The 24,736-nt window shown below is 39.4% G+C and overlaps 2 protein-coding genes across 4 annotated transcripts in view; both read right to left on the bottom strand.

The window, feature by feature from the left end:
* Positions 1-188: 188 nt before the first annotated feature.
* fxn (frataxin) lies at positions 189-11,418 on the bottom strand. Its single transcript, XM_008103310.3, has 6 exons — positions 11,200-11,418; positions 9,018-9,115; positions 8,482-8,602; positions 5,741-5,838; positions 1,833-1,911; positions 189-804 (listed from the first exon to the last, which is right to left on the bottom strand). Exons 1-6 carry the CDS (start codon positions 11,416-11,418, stop codon positions 736-738), a joined length of 684 nt encoding a protein of 227 aa, XP_008101517.3. The 3' UTR covers positions 189-735.
* Positions 11,419-17,254: 5,836 nt separating this feature from the next.
* The window catches only part of pip5k1b (phosphatidylinositol-4-phosphate 5-kinase type 1 beta), a 106,217-nt gene continuing 98,735 nt past the window's right edge, over positions 17,255-24,736 (bottom strand). For all 3 annotated transcript variants that reach the window (XM_008103311.3, XM_008103312.3, XM_008103313.3), the window contains one exon: positions 17,255-17,989. Coding sequence is in view for 2 of the 3 variants with exons in the window: in XM_008103312.3 (XP_008101519.1) it covers positions 17,987-17,989 (3 nt within the window). In the remaining variant the exon portion in view is untranslated. The remainder of the gene's footprint in view (positions 17,990-24,736) is intronic.

Below are 24,736 nucleotides of genomic sequence, written 5' to 3'. Positions count from 1 at the left end.
TCAGTCTCCATCTTGAATGAAAGGAGAGCTCTAAAGCCAGGCTGTTTTGTATAAAATAATTTTAGCATTGTACTGAATAAATCAAAATGTTGCATTAACCATGAGCTGCTAATCGAACCATTCTTTCAAGAGGTTCCCTATTAGTCTAGTAATACCCAAAATCAACAATAATAAAGTCCTACTCTTCATAGTATCCTAACCACAAGGTTTTAACTGTTCAGCAGAAATGGTACTCATTGCATTTGTCGACAATCCCAATACAAACACAGCTTCTATAAGCAGACTTTCATATTGTAGAAATTGTTTTTCATCATCATAATCTCCACAGTTTACATAAATCAAGCTTGGTTTTTCAGTTAAATCTCCAATTAAAGGAGAATAGTTGATACAACTAGAGATTAGTTCTTCAAAAAGACAGTAGGCTAACTATTAATACTAGTTCCCAGCTCAAGAGGTTAGGAGGAAAAATGTACATCACAAACCAAAGAAAAAAATGGAACTTGTGAGGAAAAACACTTCAATATCGTCCCATTAATAAAACTGACCTTTAACAAGTGTTTCAAAAAAAAATTCAAGTTCAATCAACATCCAAAACATGGAGAAACAGACAATGGAACAAATTTCAAAGTCTTTACATTTCTGAGATATTATCAAGTATGTTCTTGTCCAGCACATGCTAAAGTTGATAAGTCCAATTTGGTTTTGAATGCAAATGAAAGTTCCTTTGCCAGTAGTTCATGAAGTGACATGCCATCGTGAGAATACACCCATTTTTTCCCAGTCCAGTCGTAACGCTTTGGGCCACTGTGAAAGAATAAGAGCAGAGTAAGAATGGAAACTTCTGCAAAATGTGACAGAAGGGTATTTATATCAAAGACCTGAATTATACAAAAGTGTAGAGCAATCCTGGCTAAAATCTAAGAAGATCTGACAGTGATAGCAGGAAGGGAAGACTTGGAAACTGAAAAGATTCACTACATTTCCCTGGATAAACAGAATACTTTGACACTGGTTGAATTTAGAGAGACATGCATATACACTATGCTTATGTCGTTCCTCTTTACACACAAGCGTCTTTAATATTTTTGCTGGTACAATAAAATTAAAATTTGCTGTTCGGCCCAAATTGGCAACTTATGGTTTAATGAGCCCTTCAAAGCAAATCGTAAGCCGCTGCTTGATTTTAAGGCACAGTCCTGCTGCAAAGGGCTCAATCAAACCACAACTTAATGTTCCAGATATGTTCACATGTAAAGAGCAGAATGGATCTATTTTTACATTTAAAAAGATCAAAATGGAGATGAAAGCAAAATTGACTTTACCTCTAGTTCACCTTGGTATAGGAGCCACAGTGGCACAATGGGTTAAACCCTTGTGCAGGCTGAACTGCTGACCTGAAGGTCAGTGGTTCGAATCCACAAGATGGGATGAGCTCCTGTCTGTCATCCCCAGCTTCCCATGCAGGGACATGAGGGAAGCCTCCCACAGGATGGTAACACATCTGGGTGTCCCCTGGGCAACGTCTTTGTAGACGGCCGATTCTCTCACACCAGAAGCGACTTGCAATATATACTCAATTCGCTTCTGACATGACTTAATTTGCTATGTTGGAAAGTCTGCCTTAAGCAGTCTTCTCCTGGCTCACATCTCATATTGGTACTAAGCGGGGGGGGGGGGGGGGACGAAAAAGTGAAGGAGTAATGTAAGCTCAAGTTGAAGAGAGTGGAACAGGTTTTGCTTCCAAAAACATCTCAATTACGTAACAGAATTCCACTCATATTTTACAGACAAACAGAGAACTGCCCCATCATGCTTTGCTTTGTCTTAAGTACCTCTGCCATAGTTTGTGGAAAGGAAGACGAGACTTTGCTCCAGAGGCCAAGACAACCTACAAGCCCTGGCAGGTTATAGCTGAAATGTCAAAAAACAAAAATATGACTCATAGGTACTTCCTGCTTTGCTGTTTCCTATAATGTCAAAAGTTGCTCCAAAACCAGGAGTTTGACAGAAATCTTTAATAAGCACCAATTTAGAGGTGAAGGAAACCTGCAATGCTATCCATTATCAAGTAAACCAGTACTCAAATTCAATGGGAATTGTTTTCTTATCACAATGATTTGGTGTTGCTTCTTCCCAATTCGTATGTAATAATAGAGCCCGGGGATGGATCTACTACACTGTAGAATGAATGTAGTTTGACACTATTTTCATACCATGGTTCAATGCTATGAAATTAGGGGAGTTGTAGTTTTATAAGATCCTCTGCATTCTTTGCCAGAGTGTTGGTGTCACACTAAAGTACAGATTCCAACACTCTGGAGCACTGAGCACATGGATCAAATGGTGTCAAACTGCATTAATTCTACAGTGTTCATGGACCCTTGGACAACTAGTCAAAATGAATTATTCAACATATAGGTAGATTGCAAAACAGCATGTGTATGACCTTTGCTAAGAAGGAAATGCAGCTGGATGTCTTCCAAGGACTACTTTTGATATATACATTCACCTTTTCACTACAAGGCTATTTAATCTTGGTAATCTTTCGTCAAAGATCAGTGTAAAACCTGAATGTATGCCTTGCTTATTCTCTTTTCAGATGGCTCCTAAAATGTTATGCAAATGAGAACATGAAGACCTTGACTTGCTAAGGCCCTTGACACACCCTTTCTGTAAGAACAAGTTTATTTTGTCATCCAAATAAAATCCCCTAACCAAGAGCATTTTATTCCATTCTTAGCTGATATGGTGTCAGAGTCTCACCATTTCTTTCTTTCTTTTTTTTTTCCTCTCCCAAATCTCATGAATGGCTATAAGAGCAAAAAATTGACATGTCCTTTAAATTATTTCAAAATTTTAACTGAAAGTGTGGAATCCAAATGACAAACAGGTGGAAAAAATCTTGAAATATCTTAAATCTCAGGTCAGTTTTCCAGGTAAAACTACCTTGGGATAACTAGGAGAAACCCTAGCTAAGAGGAACCTATACAGAATGTACCACATATACACTTAACATCATCTCTGCCAGGAATGTATCTGAATTACTTGAAGTACTAAAATACATCTCACAAGCATTTTCTTAAAACATAAAAATATGTGTGAATGTAAACCAAATATTTAGTAAAGAGTTCACAATGAGACACATGTGCACCTTGCAGCATATGAATTGATGGCTGTTTGGAGTGGGAAACTTGTTCCAACAATTTTATTACATGCTTTCAAAATACAGGTTTCCAACTAGCTAAGCTAGAGCTATAAAAGTCTCTGGAATAAGAGAGACTGAAATTAGGAACTGAAATCATCAGTCTAGATTGGCTATGGTAATTAAGAGAAATATAACTAACATTCCTGTCCATCAAAGCCAATAGAAGAAACACATTTTATATTTGGCTTTACAGTATATACTTTAGCTCTATAGTTCCAATAATTATCACAGAATAGATGTATGAAATGATCAAAAGCAACCTAGTTTGGATGTGTGATCAGAAAATCTCTCTAAAGTGTTCAGGATTGCTTTTCAACACATGTATGTGTATATATTTGTTGCCTTTTGACTTATGGCAGCCTCATAACAGGATTCTCTTAGGCAGGGAATACTTAGAAGTGGTTTTGCCAGTTTCTTTCTCCAAATATAGCCTATGGTATCTGGTATTCCATGGTGGTCTCTCATCCAAGTACTAATCAGGGCTGACCTTGCCTAACTCCCAAGATCAGATGGGATCCTGTGTCTTTAGGCTTCAAGCAGGACATACATTTAGGTTAAATGTCATCTGAACTGCATTATTTCTCATAATAGTAGTGATATAGCGCATTGATTCTGTTACACAAGCCCCCTCTGTTGACCAGAAAGAGAATTACATTACTACTTTCCTCTGGTTTTCAATAACTACAGAAAGTATAGTGATTTGTATGTTGGACATTAACTCAGGAGATCAGGGTATAATTCGTCCGGCTATAGAAACATACTCTCAGCTCCAGAAAACCGCATTATAGGGTTGCCCTAGGCTAGGGTCTTCATAATTCGTAAACATCTGGAAGAAAGTATTGAGCTAGCAATGGCAAGTACTATTTGATAGATTGCTGTGAGTTTTCCAGACTATACGACCATGTTCAAGAAGCATTCTCTCCTGATATTTCACCCACATCTATGGCAGGGATCCTCAGAGGCATCCTCAGCGAAACCTCACAACTTCTGGGGATGCCTGCCATAGATGTGAGTGAAACATCAGGAGAGAATGCTTCTGGAGCATGGCCATACAGCCCAGAAAACTCAAAGCAACCCAGTGATTTCAACCATGAAAGCCTTTGATGACATACTATTTGATATTTACTTTCATTTTGTTTTCAGTCCCACACATTGTTGCAGAATCAACCCATTAGTAGACTTACAATGTACACAATCTGAGGTACTGCACAGCTGTAAACAGGCTTTATTTGACAAAAGCAAAAATTGATGTCTTGGTTTTAACAATTGTCATGTTATGTTGTTTTATAACTATATTATTACTGTATATTGTGTTTTAAATTTATGGACTACTGTATTTTTCTTATGAAAGCCGCACCGAGTCCCTTCGGGGAGATGGAGCCGAGGTACAAGAATAAAGTTATTATTATTATTAAAAGTACTAAGATCAAACTATTCTAATAAATATTAGAATCTCTTCAGGGTAATATTGGTACCAAAAATGTTCCATTCCATTTTCTGATGAAATATGGACCAGAAGAGCAGAAGTGATGTGTTCTGATTGCAATTAGGTTATTATTATTCTTAATGGTATTAGTATTTATATCCCACTTTCTATCTCCCAAAGAAGACTCAAAGAGGCTAACACTAAAAATCCTAACAATGTGTAAATTGAAACCTTGATTTGGGGGAAACACTAATTTTGATTCGGGTCAGGAAAATGTATATTAAATCCTCACAACAACCCTAACTCTTAATACATTAAAGTTCTCATTTTGGTAAGAAAATACTCCACAGCACAATCAATGAAAGTTTTTGTTTCATTTTGTTGTAAAAAAAAAATCTGGTACATGAAGCATAATCAATTAGCAGTGGAATATTTTGAAAATCTGAATTGCCAATTTTGGTAACACAGCTGCAATCAGAAAACATGGTTGATTTCCCCCCAGCCTAAAGCATCCCTAAACATATGGTGTCAACTCAGTTAACACTAGCCCTTTAGCATTAACAGATGCAAATACAAAATGTACTATCTATATTTGGTTTCCAGAATTATATAAACAGTGAAGTTAGTCCTGCATTTGTCATTAAGTACAAAGGGATAGTAGTACCCTTCTTAAAAAAATAGACATAAATAAGGGCATATATTTTTCAGCATATTAGATCTATACTACAGCTATAATAAGTTTAAGCAGATATCAACAGAGGGCTTGTAAAAGTTAATTTTTGAACTACAACTCTTGACGGGTCACAGATATTGTTTTTAGCTAAACTAAAACTTGCAGAAAGTTTTACGTCATCTAGTATCAATGCGAAAGACTTCCCAACAGCTTCATGTGTGATTTAATTACGGCACTGAATGTTGCCTTTTTATATGTATGTCAACCACTCTCCTTCTGAGGAGAGAGGGCGATCTAGAAATAAAATATTGTTATTATTATTCATATAAGCAATTCTAAGGGGTGCAAACTATGTAAAATCAATGCATTTTTAAGTTGAAGTAGGAAATATTTCTGTCCAATTATTGGTTTTCAGATCATTCAGATATAGGCTTACCTGGTTGGAGAGGACAGCCATATTTGCTTGTTTGGTGTCTGTTTATTGATCACATAGGTTCCCATGTTTCCACCCAGTTTGACTGTTAATACTCCACTCTACAGAATAAAAAAATGGGTAGATAAAAAAAACATCATTGTTAGCAAGCAGCATAATTCCTGTAATGTATTCTGTAGTAAAGCAGTGATGGAAATCCACTTGCAATACATGTGATTTTGCAAAAAAGATCAAAGCCATCTTGCTTGAAATAGTTTTGGTTATCTCCTATTTATACTAACGTCTGTGGGGTTTTTATGTTTCTTATTTTCAGAAACAAGAATGTGTGCACATATAAATAACACTACAGCATATATGAATAGTACAGGTTGTGTATACCTTATCTAAAATGCTTAGGAACAGAAGTATTTACATATATGTGCACAATGAGATATCTTCAAGAAATTATACACCTAGCCTGAAGGTAATGTTATACATTATAACTAATTTCTTGAATACATTGAACCACAGAAAACAAAGATGTCAATGTGCTGTCAAAGACTTTCATGGCCAGAATCAGAGGTTGTGAAGTCTGTTGTAAACTAGGCAAGTGGGGTTTATATATCTGTGGACTGTCCAGGGTGGGAGAAAGAACTCTGTTTGAGGCAAGTGTGAATGTTCCAATTTTTGAACATTCTTTGAAGCTGCAAGGCTGTTCAATGCTAATCAAGGTGGCCAATTGCAACATTCACACCTGCAACCTTCAGGTCAGTAACCCAACCTTCAGGTCAGCAGTCCTGCTGGCACAAGGATTTAATCCACTGCACCACCGGGGGCTCCATCCTCAAGGTAACAAGATGGTACTGATTAAGGGATGGAGAATGCCATATAATTCTGCAATCTTCCCTGCCTAGAGGTTATGTTGAATAAATACCCCAAAGCTGTCACCACTCAGTAGCCAACTAGAAGTAGCTCTAACTATTAATGAATATGCTGAAACAAAAAAGAGAATTAAAATGCCAAAATGAACTTCAGATCAGGAATACAACATGTGTGTCCCTGCAGCATTGTTTACCTTGAATTCTCATTAACCTCAGCAAACATGGTCAACACAGAGGGCCAATGGCAGTTGTATTCCAACAATATCTGGAAAATCCTCATTCGTTTTTTAGATGAATCTTACTGGCCCTCAGTTTATTGAATTATAGATGATTTCATGCAATAACTTTATATCTCTAACCAAGTGTCAGGAGCAACAAGTGGCTTCTGGAGTGAGAGAATTGGCCGTCTGCAAGGAGGCTGTCCAGGGGACGCCTGGCTGTTTGATATTTGACCATTCTTGTGGAAGGCTTCTCTCATGTCCTCGCATGAGAAACTGGGGCTGACAGAGGGAGCTCACCCACTCTCCCCAGATTTGAACCACCAACCTATCAGTCAGCAGTCCTGCCAACACAAGAGTTTAACCCGTTCTGCCACCGGGGGCTCTACCAACTGCTTAAATGCTAAGTATATTTCAGCAATTTTTTTCTTTCAAACAGACACACAGAACACAGTATTTGCGCTGTTAATGTAAGTGACACAAATTAAAATGAGTTACCAGGAACAATGACAGAACATTTACCCACTGAGTGTAAATCATACTGTGATAAAATAAGATATCAATCACATAGAAAAATGTTTCAGGTAGCACAGCATTAGAAAAAATAATATGTTATTTTGGCTGAGTAGATGTTGATTCCTAGTGAATTTTCAAAATGATATTTTATTTGCAGAATAAAAAGTAAGGCTGATTGAATAATGACATTTCATCCTGTAAGGTCAAATAGTGTCTTTGTCATTTCAGCAATTTTCCAAATGCGACACCATGTGGCCAAACCATGCATCTAATCCTGGCATGGGCAAACTTTGGCCCTCCAGGTGTTTTGGACCAGCTGTTAGGAATTGTGGGAGTTGCAGTCCAAAACACCTGAAGGGCTGAAGTTTACCCATGCCTGATCTAATCCATAATATCATTGCTGGAATATCAGGAGAGTGGGTGCTTCCTGGAGGATGGCTCCTAGCACTAATAGTTCAAAGGACTAAGCTATTCTATGCTTCTTTTCTTAATGGCTTTTTGAGATAAAAATGAGGAAAGAAGTAGCAGGAAAACATTAGAAGGGGAACGTGGCAGCCTGTGATCCCTCTCAATCTGGTAAAATCCCATGCTGAAGAAGGATAATGACCTATAAATGCATCACTTATAAACACCCAATGAATGCACATATAAAATAATGTTTTCTTTGTAAGACTTTTCCAAAGCATGAGTCACAGTTCCACATAAACTGCTGAAATGAAAAAGTAGAATTGGGACATCCTGCAGAGGAGCAAAAGCAATAACCTTAAAATGAAAAGGATATGGCATTGAGGAAGGTGACAGATGTGTAGGAGGGAAAAAATAAAGCAAATAGTTTGAGTTGAGTGGCATGTTAAAAGCCTGACATATGGCAAAGAAGCAACACTGGGAAAGGCAGATATTGGCTTCGGAGTGTGGTGGCCTTTACATTTCAAAAACAACACGGGGAGCCTAAAAAAGGTTCACAAATTCACATGAAATTTCATAAAGTTCCCTCATACAATAGTTCTGGAAATCAGGAATGATAGCATGGTCTTAAAAGATACACAAAATTGTAGGAGTAATGCACCTATTGCCAGGAGGGGTTTGAGGTGCTTTGATTAGAGACAGAAATGCCTGTAAATATAAACAATAAAATATAAATTTAAAATACCCCAAAGGACACATCATACTCTTCAGAAGTAAATGGCTTGTCTGCCAGATCATCAAAGAAATCCATCAATGACTCTAGAGTTTCCTCAGCAAGCTTTTCATATGTTGTTTCATCTAATGAGCTGTAAAAGTAAAGAGAGCAAACATTAACTTGGATTCTATCCCCTTTTTAAAAAAATGTAAGACTTAAAACATATAATTTACATTATATGTGAGCATGCAAGTTTCAGAAGTTCATCCCCTTATTGTGAGCATGCAAGTTTCAGAAGTTCATCCTCCTTTCTATTTTCTCCTGCCTCTTTTCATTTGCTCTGGGGGTTCCCAAATCAGATGTTGAAGGTACATCAGCAGAAGAACGAATTTGGATTCTCACCATACCCACTCCTTTTAGCAACAAATGTCCAACAAATCTACAATAGGGCTGGCTAAGTTTTGTTTTTCCATTAAAACTCTCAATGTTCATTTTAGATCCGATGTCAATGTGTATTGATTTATGTTTGGGAAATTACTAAGCGATCAATTCTATATGCAACTCACCTCTTGTCAATAAGAGTTCCTGCACATCTTACACCTATGAGCTGAATATGCTTGGCTTTCGCCATCAGGAAAGAGTCCAAAGATCGTACACAAGGATCCTGTGAAGATACCAGTTTTCAAGTACTTTAATGAAAGGACATTATACTCTCCAGCAGATGGTCAGTGCAAGTGTTAACAGGGCTTTCCACAACTTTCGGAGGTGCAGCCTTGTTTAAAAAGGTCCCATCAAGTTCTCTGATCCTAAATAAATCACTGGGATTAATAATGCTTCTGAATAACAATAACGATTATGGTTTTTCAAGAAAGGCATGCACTATTCCACTTGTATGAGACAAACAAAATCCCTGTTTGCAAACTCCCTTTATATCCTAGCCAAACCCAACATCACTTGAATTGGCTTTTCATCAAAAGCACCGATAATAAATTAACTTGCTAGCTCAACATGATCTCTCTTACAAATATGAGTGACCTCCATGATAAGGGAGGTGGAAATATGCTTTGTAAACCATTACATTCTTGATATTTCACAACTGAAATTTGTGCTTACATCTTATTAATTTTTCCCTTTGTAATTTGGGGGGGGGGGCTATATAGCACAGTATCTCAGCAAGATGAAGAAACTCTGGCCCCTTCCACGCAGCTGAATAAAATCCCACATTTTCTGCTTTGAACTGGAATATATGGCAATGTGGGCTCAGATAACCCAATGAGCTGGTGGAGTTGTTGTATCAGCTCAGGTCCACCCTCTTTGAAGATTTCAGCAGGGATCCCATCAGGTCCGCTGGCTTTGTTATTTTTTTGTTGGTTGATGGCATTACTGACTTCTTCCAAACTAGGCAGTACTGCCAGCTCATCCCTGGTTTGTTGTTGTGGAATTTGTGAGAGGGCCTCTTCGGACACATTGGACCTGCGATTCAGAAGGTTCTGGTATTGCTTCTGAATAATAATGATGATTATGCTTCTGAATAATGATAAAGATTATGGTTTTTCAAGAAAGGCATGCACTATTCCACTCGTACGAGATAAACAAAATCAGATATTGTGGGATTTGATATTCTGGGTTATATGGCTGTGTAGAAGGGCTCTCTCTATAATTGAGAACACCAAAGAGAATATTCACACAAATTAGTCAGGGCTAAAATTCTAGGTCATAATTTAAAGTACAAATATGTCTTGTCTCCTCCATAATTCCCCCCAAACCCATGTTTACTTGTGCTTCCTCCCAAAAGGACCAAGAGAGCTATGAGACAACCTACACTCTCTTAGGGCCCTTCCACACAGCACTATATCCCAGAATATTAAGGTGGAAAATCCTGCAATACCTTCTTTGAACTGGGTTATCTGAGTGCACGCTGCCCTATATTCAGTTCGATATAATGCAGTTTGACCACACATTAGCTGCCATGGTGCAAGCCTATGGAGTTATGGGAGTTGTAGTTTTGCAAGGTCCTTAGCCATTCTCTTGGAGCCCCCGGTGGCGCAGTGGATTAAACCGTTGAGCTGCTGAACTTGCTTTGAATGAGATTTTCCTGCTTCTCGCAGGGGGTTGGACTGGATGGCCCATGAGGTCTCTTCCAACTCTACGATTCTATGATTCTATGAAAGGTCAGAAGCTTGAATTTGGGGAGCGAGGTGAGCTCCTGCTGTTAGCCCCAGCTTCTGCCAACCTAGCAGTTCGCAAACATGTAAATGTGAGTAGATCAATAGGTACTGCTCCGGGGGAAGATAAAGGCGCTCCACGCAGTCATGCCGGTCACATGATCTTGGAGGTGTCTATGGACAATGCCGGCTCTTCAGCTTAGAAATGGAAATGAGCACCAACCCGCAGAGCCGGACATGACTGGACTTAATGTCAGGGGAAAACCTTTCCGTGACTTTACCTAGCTTTTCTCTGCCAAAGAGTGCTGGTGCCTCACCAAACTACAACTCCCAGGATTCCATAGGTAGTTCAAGTGCACCCATTCTACAATGTAGACACACCCTTTGAATGCCATGGGATCATGGGAGTTGTAGTTTGGTGAGGCACCAGCACTCTTTCGGCAGAGAAGGCTGAAGACCTTGTAAACTACATCTCCCAGGGGCTGCACACAGCCTTGAGTCCGAGGAGGAGTCTTCGCCTGCATGCCCCTTTCCTCCCTCCTTCCCTCCCCAAAGAGGCGCCTCTGCCCCTTGGCGAGCTCACCGGCTGCTTGGGTTGGAAAGGCAAGGAGGAGGAAGAGGCGGCGGTCCTTCTCCCGGAGCCTCCAATGGCTCTGCAGCCTGCGACCCTCCTCAATGCAGCCAAAGGGACCCCAGCCGCTCGGGGCCTCCACATGCTGGAACCAGGCGCCCGGGGAAGAGCCCTGCCTCCTCCCGCAGTGACGCCAGCCAAGCGACAGAAGAGGAGGGGGAATAAAAACATCGCTGGGCGCGCTGCTGCCCCCAAGTGGCGACGCGGAGCACTGCAGGGTCTGGTCGGTGTTTCCTTGGCAAGATGTTGCTCAGAGGGTTTTTTTTTGCTTTAGCCTTTTACAGGATGGGCCAAAGGACACAAAGGGCTTTGTCCTTGTTAATTGTATATTGTTTTTAACTTGCAATACCATGGCATCATTTAAAGTAGAGGTAGGAAACTAAATGAAAATAATATAACATTATGTAACAAGTTTGAAAAACTTCCTGTTCCTAGGTTGCTGCGAGTTTTCTGGGCTGTATGGCCATGTTCCAGAAGCATTCTTTCCTGATGTTTCGCCTGCATCTATGCCAGGCACCTTCAGAGGTTGTGAAGTCTGTTGGAAACTAGGCAAGAGGGGTTTATATATCTGAGGAAGGTCCAGGGTGGGAGAAAGAACTCCTGTCTGTTTGAGGCAGGTGTGAATGTTTCAATTGGCCACCTTGATTAGCATTGAATAGCCTTTTAGCTTCAAGGTCGGCTGCTTCATGCCTGGGGGAAACTTTTGTTGAGAGGTGTTAGCTGGCCCTGATTATTTAATGCCTGAAATTCCCTGGTCTTCTGAGTTTTGTTCTTTATTTACTACCCTGATTTTATGGTTTTTTTAATACTAGTAGCCAGATTTTTCCTCCTTTCTGTTGACATTTCTGTTCCTAGTTTGAAAGTGTTATTTCCTGTTTCATTGTGCGGTACTTACCTGTACTTTGAAAGTAGTTGCTATACTCCAGAAACTTCCATTTTTGTGGCTGTCATTTTTAACCTTTCCGTGTGCCATTTTTAACCTTCCATATGCCATTTGCAACCTTCCATACAAACATGGAACAAGTTTAATAAAGCTTTCCCATGTTTTTATAATAGAACCAATTAGAAAATGACATTAAAATATTTTAATAATTTTTAATTATTAAAAACTTTCCATATCCTCCACCCATCCCCTAGGCTATATACTTCTTTTATATCTTTATCCAGGAGCAAAATTTTCTTAATTTCTGTACAATATTCAAATTGGCTTTGCCGCTTTTTAACCATTCCTTGTAAACTATCCATTTATCATGTTGTTGAAGGCTTTCATGGCCGGAACAGCTGAGTGGCTGTGAGTTTTCCGGGCTGTATGGCCATGTTCCAGAAGCATTCTCTCCTGATGTTTTGTCCACATTCATGGCAGGCATTCTCAGAGGTTGTGAGATCTGTTCGAAACTAGGCAAGCAAGGTTTATATATTTGTGGAATGTCCAGGGTGGGAGAAAGAACTCTTGTCTGTTGGAGGCAAGTGTGAATGTTGCAATTGGCCACCTTGATAAAGATTGAATGGCCTTGCAGCTTCAAAGCCTGGCTGTTTCCTGCCTGGATGGATCCTTTGTTGGGAGGGGTTACCTGGCGCTGGCTGTTTCTTCTCTTGAATTCCCGTTTTTTGCGTGTTTTTACTTACTGTCCCGATTTTGGAGTTTTGGAGTTTCCTCTACGGAAAACAAGTCTCCTCTGCATGGAAGATGGAGCAACAGCACCACCCCGTGGCCAGAGTCGAGCACATCCTCCAGTTGCTGGAGATGGAAAAGCCTAACTCTTGTTTATGTATTGTCTGTCCTTGTTAATTGTATATGTTTGCCATATATGTGTTCTGTAATCCACCCTGATTGCCCTCAGGGAGATAGAGCTGAATATAAAATAAAGTACTGTATGTATATTATTATTACCAGCTCACCCATAAGAAATCATGATAACTATATCTAAGAAACTAGAGCTGATGCAGTCAGTCCAATGCAATTTTATGAATCAGCGGCCCGAATAACCCAAGGAACTGGCGTAAAACTAAGATGCCAAGAATGTTTTGGTTGGCTCTATCATTGTTAACAGTTTCCGATGCATCTGTTACAGATTCCAAACATGCAAATACAGTACAGGGAACAGTTCAGAGTTCATCATTATAGCACTATGATCTCACTTAAACTGCCATGGTTTCATCTTAAAAACCCATTCTACATAGTGCATAACATTCTCTACAAGAGAAGTAGTATATTTCCAAGTATTTTGTGGGATCCAGCCCTGGCAGTTAAAGGGGGACTCATGGTGCTATTAATTGTGGGTGCATCTACACTGTGAAATTAATGCAGTTTGACAACACTCAATATGGAATCACAGTAGTAGTAGTTTTGCAAGGTCTTTCGCCTTTTCTGCCAAAGATGGCTGGTGTCTCACCAAACTACAACTCCCAGGATTTCATAGCATTGAACCGTGGCAGTTTAAAAGGGTGTCAAAAGTATCAAATCTACAATGTAGATGCACCATTTGTGGCACAGAATACCTATGAATAACAACAACAACAACAACAACACTATGTAACAACATTTGAAAAAACATCTGTTCCTGGTTTGAAAGTGTTAATCCTGTTTAATTGTCTATACTCCAGAAACTTTGTTTTTGTGGCTGCCACAAACTATGTTGAGTTGGTTGAGACTATGATAACATTCATTGAAAAACTAGCAAAATATGCTGCATTATGTCCCGCAAAAACAAAGTTTTGGCACTTTTCCCATGTTTTTATGATATAATCAATTAGGAAATGTTGTTTATAACCCAGGAACAAAAATTGTATTAAATAGTGTAATAATTTCAATATCTCTTTGGAAAAAAACCATGATTTTCACTTCACCTGCTCAACAATATTCTCATTGTAATTGAAGAGAGCACTCTCTCAGCCTCCCATGAAGGCAATGCCAAACCTCTTCTAAACAAATCTGGCTAAGTAAAACCTTCAATTGGAAACAACTTGAAAGTATACAAGAACAATATATGACAAAACACTAAATGCCGCGGAATCCAGATCACCTGGAAATGTCAAAATTTTTATTCGCTCACTAAAGAAACCAAACAAAAAGGAACACAGGAAGTGGCCTTACACCAGGTCGGGTTCTCTAAGGTCTCCGCTAAAGTCCTTCCAACGCCATTTGCCATTATATAAACTGGGGCATTTCTGGGGAGACGCGCTGCACACTTTTGAGTCGCCTTTCCCCTTCCACTCCATGCGGCTTTTGTATTGGGAGAACAAAGCTGCGTCCAGTTGCCTCTTTCCACTTGCAAAACCAGCCGCATTCCTGTAGGACAGCCAGTAACGCTCTGGATTCAGTTACTCAGTATTAATGGCAGGTTCAGTCCTTTGTTTCCTTGTCTCTTCAGTCAAAATACAGTATGTGCATTAAAATTTACACATAGCAGAAATAATTCAGTGGATTGGAAAGGAGGCAGCCGAGTGCCTTTTATGATCTTTTGTTTATGGTTTTGTGTTAGGTAGCAACAGCCTGAGTTTAAAGAAGGGAAAGAGATGGAGGAGGGCAGGGAGAATAAAGGAAAAAAGACAGGAGCTGGATTTTGTGAAAAATAAATTGAGAGGGGGAGAAATCATTCAGAGAATAAGATAACCTAAAGGCAATGAACCAAGTCTGATCTTGGAAGCTAAGCAGGGCCAGCCTAACTACATTTCAGAGGAAGGAACTGGCAAAACCACTTCTGAGAATCCCTTACCTAAAAAAATCTTTAAAAAAATGTATGAGGTTACAATAAGTCAACAGGTGAGTTGAATACACACACACACACACACACACACACATATTGGTGATGTGGCTGATAAGGATTTTGGATTTATTTCCTAACTATAAGTGCAACTCCACTCTGTTGAACAGCCATTTAAAGTGGATTAATAATGTTAGCATGTATGTGAGCTTACTGTGAAGGACCCCAGGTACCCCAAATATGACATAAAATTCCTTCATTGGCCCAAGAATTCTTGGAGTAGGACAAACAAATAATTGGATCCACATGGATCCAGTAATTTTCTTTTCAGCAGAGAGGCCCCAGCAACATGTGCCTCTCTGTACTAGGATGAAGGTACTATAACTAATTGGAGTGGCAATTTAATGAAAAATTAAATTAAGAATAAAAACATCCTACTCTACCAAAGGTTCTGCCCTGGACAGCACAAACCGGAAGAACTACTATTTCATTTTTGTACTGATCTCCTTGAAAGATTGAATATGCAGAACCTCGGTGGGTAGAAAAAGCCACCTTCATCATGATACAGGACTGAAAATACGATAGATCATTCATGGGGAAACTAATGGTGTGACTATATTGTAGTATTAATGCAGTTTGACACCACTTGAACTGCCACGGCTAAGTGCTATGGAGTTGTAGGAATTCTGGCTTTAAAATGTCTTTAGCTTTCTCGGCCAAATGGTGTTGGTTGCTCATGAAACTACAGCTTCTACGATTCCATAGCATTGAGACACAGCAATTAAGCCCAACCTATGAACTGGTTATAGAAGCCCCCGGTGGCACAGCAGGTTAAACTGCTGAGCTGCTGAACGTGCTGTCTGAAAGGTTGGCGGTTCGAGTCCAGGGAACAGGGTGAGCTCCCGCTGTTAGCCTCAGCTTCTGCCCACCTAGCAGTTCGAAAACATGTAAATGTGAGTAGATTAATAGATACCACTCTGGCGGGAAGGTAACGATGCTCTGTGTAGTCATGCCGGCCACATGATCTTGGAGGCATCTATGGACAACGCTGGCTCTTTGGCTTAGAAATGGAGATGAGCACCACACCCCAGAGTCGGACACGACTAGACTTGATGTCAGGGGGAAACATTTACCTTTGCCTATGAACCGGTTAGAGCATTAAGACCTGCTAGAGAGGCCCTGGGCTCAGTCCCACCCCTTCGCAAGCTCAACTGGTTGGAACGAGAGACAGTGGTGGCCCCTCGGCTGCGGAACTCCCTCCCTAGTTGTATCAGGCTGGCCTCCCTCCTGGTCTTCAGGAAAAGAGTGAAGACCTGGCTATGGGATTAGGCATTTGGATAGTGCAATATAGAACTGGCATGACTGTAGCAACATAAATGACGACTTCTGGACTAGGTATTGTGGTTTTTAAGAGTTTTACGGTATTTATATGTTGTTGTTTTTATTTGTTGTATATGCAGCATTGAATATTGCCATACTGTAAGCTGCTCTGAGTCCCCTTCAGGATGAGACAGAGTGGAATGTAAATATAGTAAATAAATAAATAAATTGAAGTGGTGTCAGGTCTGAGGTGTAGACACACAGTTAGTGGCAATGAAAAAAACAACAACAGGAGATGGGATGTTCGACATTACCTTCTCCAGTTTTGTATTTTGCTTTCTCAAATGTATGGTTTCTAACAGCATTTACATTCTTAAGGGTGTCCACGTCCTCTAAGTGGGAGCAGCTATGGGAGCAATTTTGAGCTGGAAAACAACTGGAAGCCATGGAAGAATTCAGACTTTTTCACATGGGATGCCAGCTTGGAGGTGGCACATCTTGAGTTCCTATCTTGTGTTGGGAGGCTCTACTATTCATTATCAGGTAAAGAAAATGATCTATGCCAGAGTTCCTGCCATAGATCACTTTCTAGCAAGGTCTTTATTAGGAATGTATAGGAATGTATAGCCTACATTTGTTCATGGACTTTTTAATCCTACCTTAACATCATTCATAGGTACCACAAATGGAAGCTTTGGCTACAGTGCTGTACAAACCTGTGATTTGACATCATGATTAAAGGCATGCTTTTTGAATTACGAAAAACCATGATCTTAGACTTTGGCTTGACAGGCCTTTTGTTTGAGAGTTCTGGAGAACTTGGAAATGTCTCTAAGCTAAGCTTTCCCCTGCAAGAAGGTGCGTTGCTCACAACTTCTTTCCCGTGTGTGTTGAATAAAACGTTCAAACCAGTTGTTGTCAACTGTTTAGCACAATATTTAGGGAGGAGCATTATGGGATTTATTCAGGACTATTCACCACACTTATTCTGAGAACAAAATACTTTATTTCTGTCAATAAAACTATAGTTTACAGTAGAATATACTAAATAAATTATGTAATTTTATCATTTACAAGCAATATCTCTAATCACAAATATTTCAAAGACAATATATGTACACAACATAAGGCCTTGTTATAAATAGCTTTTTTCCACTAATAAACAGTGAAAATTTCTTTATAGAAGAGAGTTTCCATAAAGTATGTGCAGACGTATTACACTAACCCTTGTGTGAAATTAATAGGTGAGCAATTATAATTCTGAGGGGAGGGAAGCAGAATTGATTTACATAATAATCACCAGTGTGATGATGGCTTTTTTTAAATAGGCAAAGCAGATTAGATACTTTGTTTTGTGCATAATCACCAAGTACATGCAAATGAAAAATCACGTGAGAGTCAATAAGAAAATATCACTTTCATGTCCTGAAAAGATGATTGGCAGCAGTAGAGGAAGCAGCTTAAGATATGATGTATGCAGTTCTTCACAGTTCAGCAGGCAGCAGCACGTCAGAGTAAAGGGTGGAATGTTTCATGTCTCATCCACAAGTCTAAAGGGGCATTTCCAGGGTGCAAGAATCCATTGCCGTTTGCCACAGAAGTTCGCTTGATCACATCTTTTCGTTTATGAGGCTCAGCAAATCTTTCTTGTAAATATGGAGTGCAGAAAGTGCTTTTCTTCAAATACACTGTTTTTTTCTTCCTTTCATGGACTGTTACTGTAAAAGAAAAGAAAAGATTTATGAATACATTTCACAAAGTAAATCAAGAGAATATGCAAGAGATATAGTTAAAAAAAACCACTTTATTTTTCTCATATATTGTTAGGACAGGTTGAGTATCCCTTATCTGGATCCCTGAAATACTCCAAAATATGAAATTGCCTATGTGGCTAAGATAGTGACAACTTTGCTTTCTGATAATTCGTTCGATGTACACAAATTTCATTTCATGCTCAAAATATTATATCATATAGAATTATCTGTATTCCTAACTCCAGAATCACATTCTACTTCCTTTCTGCTCCTCTTGTGTGTAGTCTGCTTGAACAACCTTTCATTTCTCTCTCAAATTATTACTACAGTTTACTCTTTAAAGGAAACAGGGTTGGAGGGTGGGGGCAACATTTACAATTGGTTTTGTCTACATAAAATGGAAACCAACATATTGCAACTGCAGGTTCATAAGAAATGGTTCCAGGGTTGTGAAAACTGAAAGAAAGAATTTCCTATGGGTAGTGATGTCTTTACAACCAGATCACTACTATTATGTTAAGACAGACATGTTGCCAGCTGGAAAATGAAAAAAGAAATATCACAGTGACAACAAACATTGCTTTATGCTTGTGAAACCTGGATTCTTAGCTCAAGATTATGCCCTAAATAATACATTTGCCCGTCAACAAAAATACCTTTTTTTCTAAGTGTACCCCAAAAGTCACAAAGAGGTTTAAATATTTAATAACTCCTTTATTTCTTAAATTTACCATACCATCACATCATACACAGTCTATATAGCAAATAAATTTACAGTAGGTATGAGAAATCAAATCTTGTAAATGGCCTCCAAAACCATGGTATCAAAGATAATATTTACAGGACCCCGTCATGATTTTTGGCCCACCCTCTAAAATGGATGGATGTCGTCAAATGTGATATGGACAATCATTCTAAAACAGTGGTTCCCAATCTTTTTTGACCAGGGACCTCTTGACCAGGCCCACTCTCCAACATTAGTACCAAAAAAGGTTACAAATCGGTTTTCGGTCAACTTTAGATTTGGTTTGGTTATTTGGGGTGCTGATTCGGAAAACTGCATTGGATAGACCACATCACCTCTAGTTTCTGATACAGAATATATGCTATCCAGTTGTCACCATCTGCTCGCCCACATAAAACTATATTTAATAATCTAGAACTGATGTGGTCTATCCAATGCAATTTTCTGAATCAGCATCTCCATTGCCTTGGCACTATAAGAGGGTTTCGCGAGACACACCACTCTCGTTGCAATGGTGGAACAATAGCGGGCCATATTTTAGTTTTTGGCCACCACTGGTCGTCTATGGACCACAGGTTGGGAACCACTGTTCCAAAAGATCCTCCCTAACTATCTTTCTTTCCTTGCCTTTATGCCTATCTTCCCTTGTCCTAATGTCAAAAAGGAATGCTCTATTGTCTACAAAGTGCATTTTTTTCCTATGATGTGCTGAAGCAAGCATCCCTGTCCAAGCTCTTAGGCTGAAATAACTTTCTAATGTGCTCCAACAAAGGAGTTTGGTAGAAAGTAGACCAGATTTTACAGGCAGATATCTGCGTGTGTGAAAGGTCGTAGGTTCAAATCCGGGGAGCGGAGTGAGTGCCCGCTGTTAGCCCCAGCTTCTGCCAACCTAGCAGTTCGAAAACATGCAAATGTGAATAGATTAATAGGTACCACTTCGGAGGGAAAGTAATGGCGCTCCATGCAGTCACATGACCTTGGAGGAGTCTACGGACAACGCCGGCTCTTCGGCTTAGAAATGGAGATGAGCACCAACCCCCAGAGTCAGACATAACTGGACTTAATGTCAGGGGAAAACCTTTACCTTTATCTTACTATATTTAATTCTGCTGCAATATTTACATAATTGTATATTTTAAATGCTTTTATGTTCTGAGTCTACTCTGGGAGAGATAAAATGGGATATAAATAAATAAATAAAAGTATTATTATTATTATTACTGAAGTATTTTAACAAAAGAAAAAGTGACATTTTATAGATCAACCTGAATTTCAAATTTCTAGACAGAAACAAGTTAAAAAACAGATCAACAAGTGCAGCCTTGTTAATCAAGAAATAAATAGTGGTACATGCAGAAAACCTTATCTTAATAGGAGAAAAGTACACTCAACAACTACAAATTATACTCAAAATACTGGTAACCTTCCAGTGTTCCTGGCTCAAGGCAAAAAAGACATAATGTGCTGCATAATTAGATACTGCATGGGTTATCTGTAACACTTTATTTACCAATTACATATGAATAGCAGCTTTGTGGTGCTGAATAGAAGCTGTCATGCAAATGCCATAAAACACAACATTCCTCATTGTTCAATGAGCTTGGATCATAAGGCCATTGGCATGACAGGACTAAATGCTCGTGCTGTAGCTTTCAGGGAGAGCAAAATAAACTATTAGAAAGCAGTGTCTTATCAGTCATATAATTTACAACTGTTTCAACATCAGAGAGTTTGCTGGGGTCACAAACATGGGGAAAACATTCAAAATCATGCTGGGATATACCATATTTCTTTGATTCTAGGACACCATTGATTGTATGATGCACCCTAATTTCAGAACCATTAAGCTTTATTTCTATATATTTTAAGTACCCTCAATTCTAAAACGCAACCTATTTTAAAAGATGTTTTTATGGGGAAAACTTATGTTTTAGAATAGAAGAAAATGGGTATATACGATTCAAGGAAACCTTGTGCAGATTTTTCATTTCATGCAGTTAGTTGAAGTGGGGAAAAGTCCTGGGCTGGTTTCAAGCTAAAGACAATATGAAATAGTATTTTGTTCAATCCAACAGTTATTATGACCTCTTCCTTTTATATAATTCTCTCTTATGGTGCCAGCTGGAAAACTAAGCTATACCAATAAATTTCAAAGGACTCTGCCAGGGAATCTGCCATGTAATACTAGATTGCTGCCAAACATGTAGTTGCTGCAAGATATGAAGTAAGGAAGAAAAAAACAACAGAGTATTATCAAAACGATGACTCTTCTAAAGGAGTAGAGGGAAAATATGTATAGCCCCATTCCAGTTTAGCATATAAAGCCTTATTAAACAGATCAAGCAGCACTATCGGCAGAATCACTTCTCACTGCTAAAGCGTGCATCATGCTTTGTCCAAGCCATGCAGAATTATACTGGTACATTAGGATATGTACCAATTTAGTCTATTGGATAGAATTTATTTCTTTACCTTTCAGAATATTTGCATTAGACTCGTTACCATGAATCTGAAGTACAGTAATGGCTGTTTCCTGTAATCCACATTGTCTCATAATATATTTCAAATGCAGATTTCAAAAGCTATGCATTTGAAAAGGTGCAAGGAAGAAATAATGAGTTTTACTGCAGAGGCAAACTTTTAAAACTAGGCTGGGATGTTGGGAACTGCAGATGACAATATTCGTCCTTAGTTCTGAACTCTTCTGAATTAATGAACAGAAAGCAGTGAAAAACCTGCACACAAATATCTTTAACAAATAGCCAGTATGACTGAAGACGTGACTCCTTCGCTCTATTTTAATCAGCAATAGGTGGCAGCATTGTATTTGAAGAAACAATATAAAACGAGTTTACTGAGCCAATATATGAACCAGAAACAAACCAGCTCATGGGACAAACAAATCAAATTAATTTACCAAAGTATCTAGGTGATCCATCTTAATGCTGGCTTGCCGAATCACTTATAGGTAATGGTGCCAATACCGATTCCTTCCAACTGATTCGGTCCACACTTTGTCTGAGCTATTACTCGGATTTCACCAAACTAACCTTCTGCTTCCTTTGTGATAAAGGATGCTTTCCTTTCATTAGTGCTGAAGGAAGCTCTGACCACCAGTCTAGTCAGTTGGGGGGGGGGGGGGGGGGGCATTTCTTTTACTTAAGGCAGCAAAATATCTTGAGATATCCCTAGTGTGTAAGTATGTGCAAGAAGCAGATCGACGAGTGTTTCTCAAACTCTGCTCTTCCAGATATTTTGGACTTCAGCTCCTAGAAATCCAAGCCAGTTTGCCAGCTGCCAGGAATTATGGGAGCTGAAGTCCAAAAGATCTGGAGCAGCAGAATTTGGGAAACATTGAACCAACTTATCGATAGCACTTTTTTGGTACTTATATGACTTTATCTTCCTAACAGTAGGACTTTGTTTGAACGTATTGCAATAAAATAGTGTCTCCCTCCAAATCTGTTGATTAGGGATAGGCAAGTATGGTCCTTTAGGTTCTTGGATTGCAGCTTCCAGCATGGCTCATCATTGTCTATGTTGACTACAAGTGATGCAAGTTGCCTTTCGACAACATCCGGAGGACCTGTGTTGTCCATCCCTGCTGCAGATTAGCCCTGTGACTTTGGATGATCACTCAAAATATGTTTATACAGAAGCCCCATTTATTTCCCAGAAAAGAAAATGAGCATATAAAAAGATGACAAAGTGGTTAAGAAACAGTACAAGGAAAAAATACTGGGTTGCTGCGAGTTCTCTGGGCTGTATGGCCATGTACCAGAAGCATTCTCTCTTGACATTTCACCCACATCTATGGCAGGCATCCTCAGTGGTCATGAGATTTGTTGGAAATTAGGCAAGTGGAGTTTATATAGCTGTGAAATAATGTCCAGAAATTCTGGTGTAGCCCCCAAAAGCCAGCTTTGAAACAATGTTTAAGATGTCAAATCACAGTCAAGTCAAGAGAGGCGTAGTGTGTACTTGCTAATCTGAACCCAAGTGTTATTGTTTTTTTAAAAAGCCCAAGGCATTTCAAAGAGGTTCTTCCGTACAGGTGCAGAAGCACAGGTGTACCTGCACAGAGGCAATGAAGAATGACTACACGGACTAAAATCAGAAAAACATGCTTGGAATGTAAAAGCACTTCCCACAAAAACATGCACATTTAAAATAAGCGTTTTATATTAAAAAAATGAAAGCAGAGATTTTTAATGCTTCAAACAGATACTTGGTTGCCTGGGTAAAGCTTTTCAGTCAGGGTAAATAGGGTGCCTGTGTATATGAATGCTAAGACTAAGACAAAAAACCCTTAGTCATAAAGGATGTTTATTGATTATTTCCACTTTGTTTGATTTGCTGCAGAAGCTGTAAGTTTGGTTCAAGAAGCCACTGTTGTGTTTATTCTAGAAAATAATGTGCATGTAAGATGTAATTGGTTCTGCAACCATCCCCGCAAGTGAACACTCCAATGGTTTTATTTTACTGGTAACTGAAGAAGTCATTACATCAATATAATAATGTTTACGTGCTGTGTTCAAAAAAAGAGTCATGGCAAGGTCTTTTTTTTTTTGGAATGGCAAAATCCCTAGGTTTTGTTTTGTTTTGATTAGTACATTTCTACAAGTCCAGTCAAAAGAGCTCCGAATGGATCTAGGCTGTGAATACTGTATAATGGATCTGCAGCTAGGCAACAAGAAAATTGCATTCACTTTGAATCTGGTATTTACAGCCAGCATAGCCTAGAACACTGCAGTTTTGCTACCTGAGCAAAGGGCTTGTGTACTGGCATATCTTAGGAAATACTGCTCTGCAGCAAAGAGTCAAGAAATGTTAGATATTAAAGATGATTTAAGAACTGGCTCCAATGTCCTTGCATGTAGAATACAGAGGACTGGGTATTTTCAGTAACATTATTAAAAAGGCACCATTATATAGTCAGAACTCCACATTTGCAGGTTTCATTTCAGAGAATTTGAATATCCGTGGGTTTGTAGCTATTGCTTAACTAGTCCGAGTTTGCCCTCCTTGGGCCAACCTTTCTGCTGCCCCATCTCTCCATCACTGTCCTGCCACAGTCCTTCACTATCTTCCTCATCCAGATGTTAAACTCTTTCCTCCATTGCTCCCCTCATCTTCCCATCAAGCCACATTCAGATTTCCTTAGTCTCTTCCTTCCCTGCACTACATTTCCATATTCTCATCACAAACCTCAGCCTGAATGATCAAGGGTCTGGAGAACAAGCCCTATGAGGAGCGGCTTAAAGAACAGGGCATGTTTAGCCTGCAGAAGAGAAGGCTGAGACATGATAGCCATGTACAAACATGTGAGAGGAAGTCATAGTGAGGAGGGATCAAGCTTGTTTGCTGCTGCCCTGGAGACTAGGACGCGAAATAATGGCTTCAAACTACAGGAAAGGAGATTCCACCTGAACATCAGGAAGAACTTCCTCACTGTGAGAGCTGTTTGGCAGTGGAACTCTCTGCCCCAGAGTGTGGTGGAGGCTCCTTCTTTGGAGGCTTTTAAGCAGAGGCTGGATGGCCATCTGTCGGGGGTGCTTTGAATGCGATTTCCTGTTTCTTGGCAGGGGATTGGACAGGATGGCCCATGACGTCTCTTCCAGCTCTATGATTCTCTGAATGTAAAGTTCTTATCCACTGATCTACCTTTTCCCCTGCTCAGCCCCCCCCCCCACTACCACCACTAGCTTAAATTCAGGCTGAAACTGGTGTTGGGGGGTGGTCAGGAGTTGAGATGATGATGGGAGGCAAGAAAAGGAGAAGCAGTAAGTAGGAAAGAAGTAATTGGACAGGAAACACCTATAAATCCAGGTTCATCATGTATCTGTGAGGGAAGTGACTGGTCGGGACTGTTGGCAGGAAAGGGGCCTAATTTTTGTGAGGAGTGTTTGCTAGAGATATTGACATTTCACAATGATATATATGAGAAAGAAGCATGGATTATACTT

This window comes from Anolis carolinensis, chromosome 2, assembly GCF_035594765.1.
Source record: "Anolis carolinensis isolate JA03-04 chromosome 2, rAnoCar3.1.pri, whole genome shotgun sequence".
In the NCBI taxonomy this organism is placed as follows: domain Eukaryota; kingdom Metazoa; phylum Chordata; class Lepidosauria; order Squamata; family Dactyloidae; genus Anolis; species Anolis carolinensis.
This window is presented reverse-complemented; position numbering and strand designations above follow the sequence as displayed.

Excerpts from the sequence above, each read along its gene's own strand:
- fxn (XM_008103310.3), bottom strand. The coding sequence starts at position 11,418 with ATGTTTTTATTCCCCCTCCTCTTCTGTCGCTTGGCTGGCGTCACTGCG. Across the intron at positions 9,116-11,199 it reads CTTTCCAACCCAAGCAGCCG|GATCCTTGTGTACGATCTTT; the intron begins GTGAGCTCGCCA and ends GTATCTTCACAG. Across the intron at positions 805-1,832 it reads TTCCACAAACTATGGCAGAG|TGGCCCAAAGCGTTACGACT; the intron begins GTACTTAAGACA and ends ATTCTTTCACAG.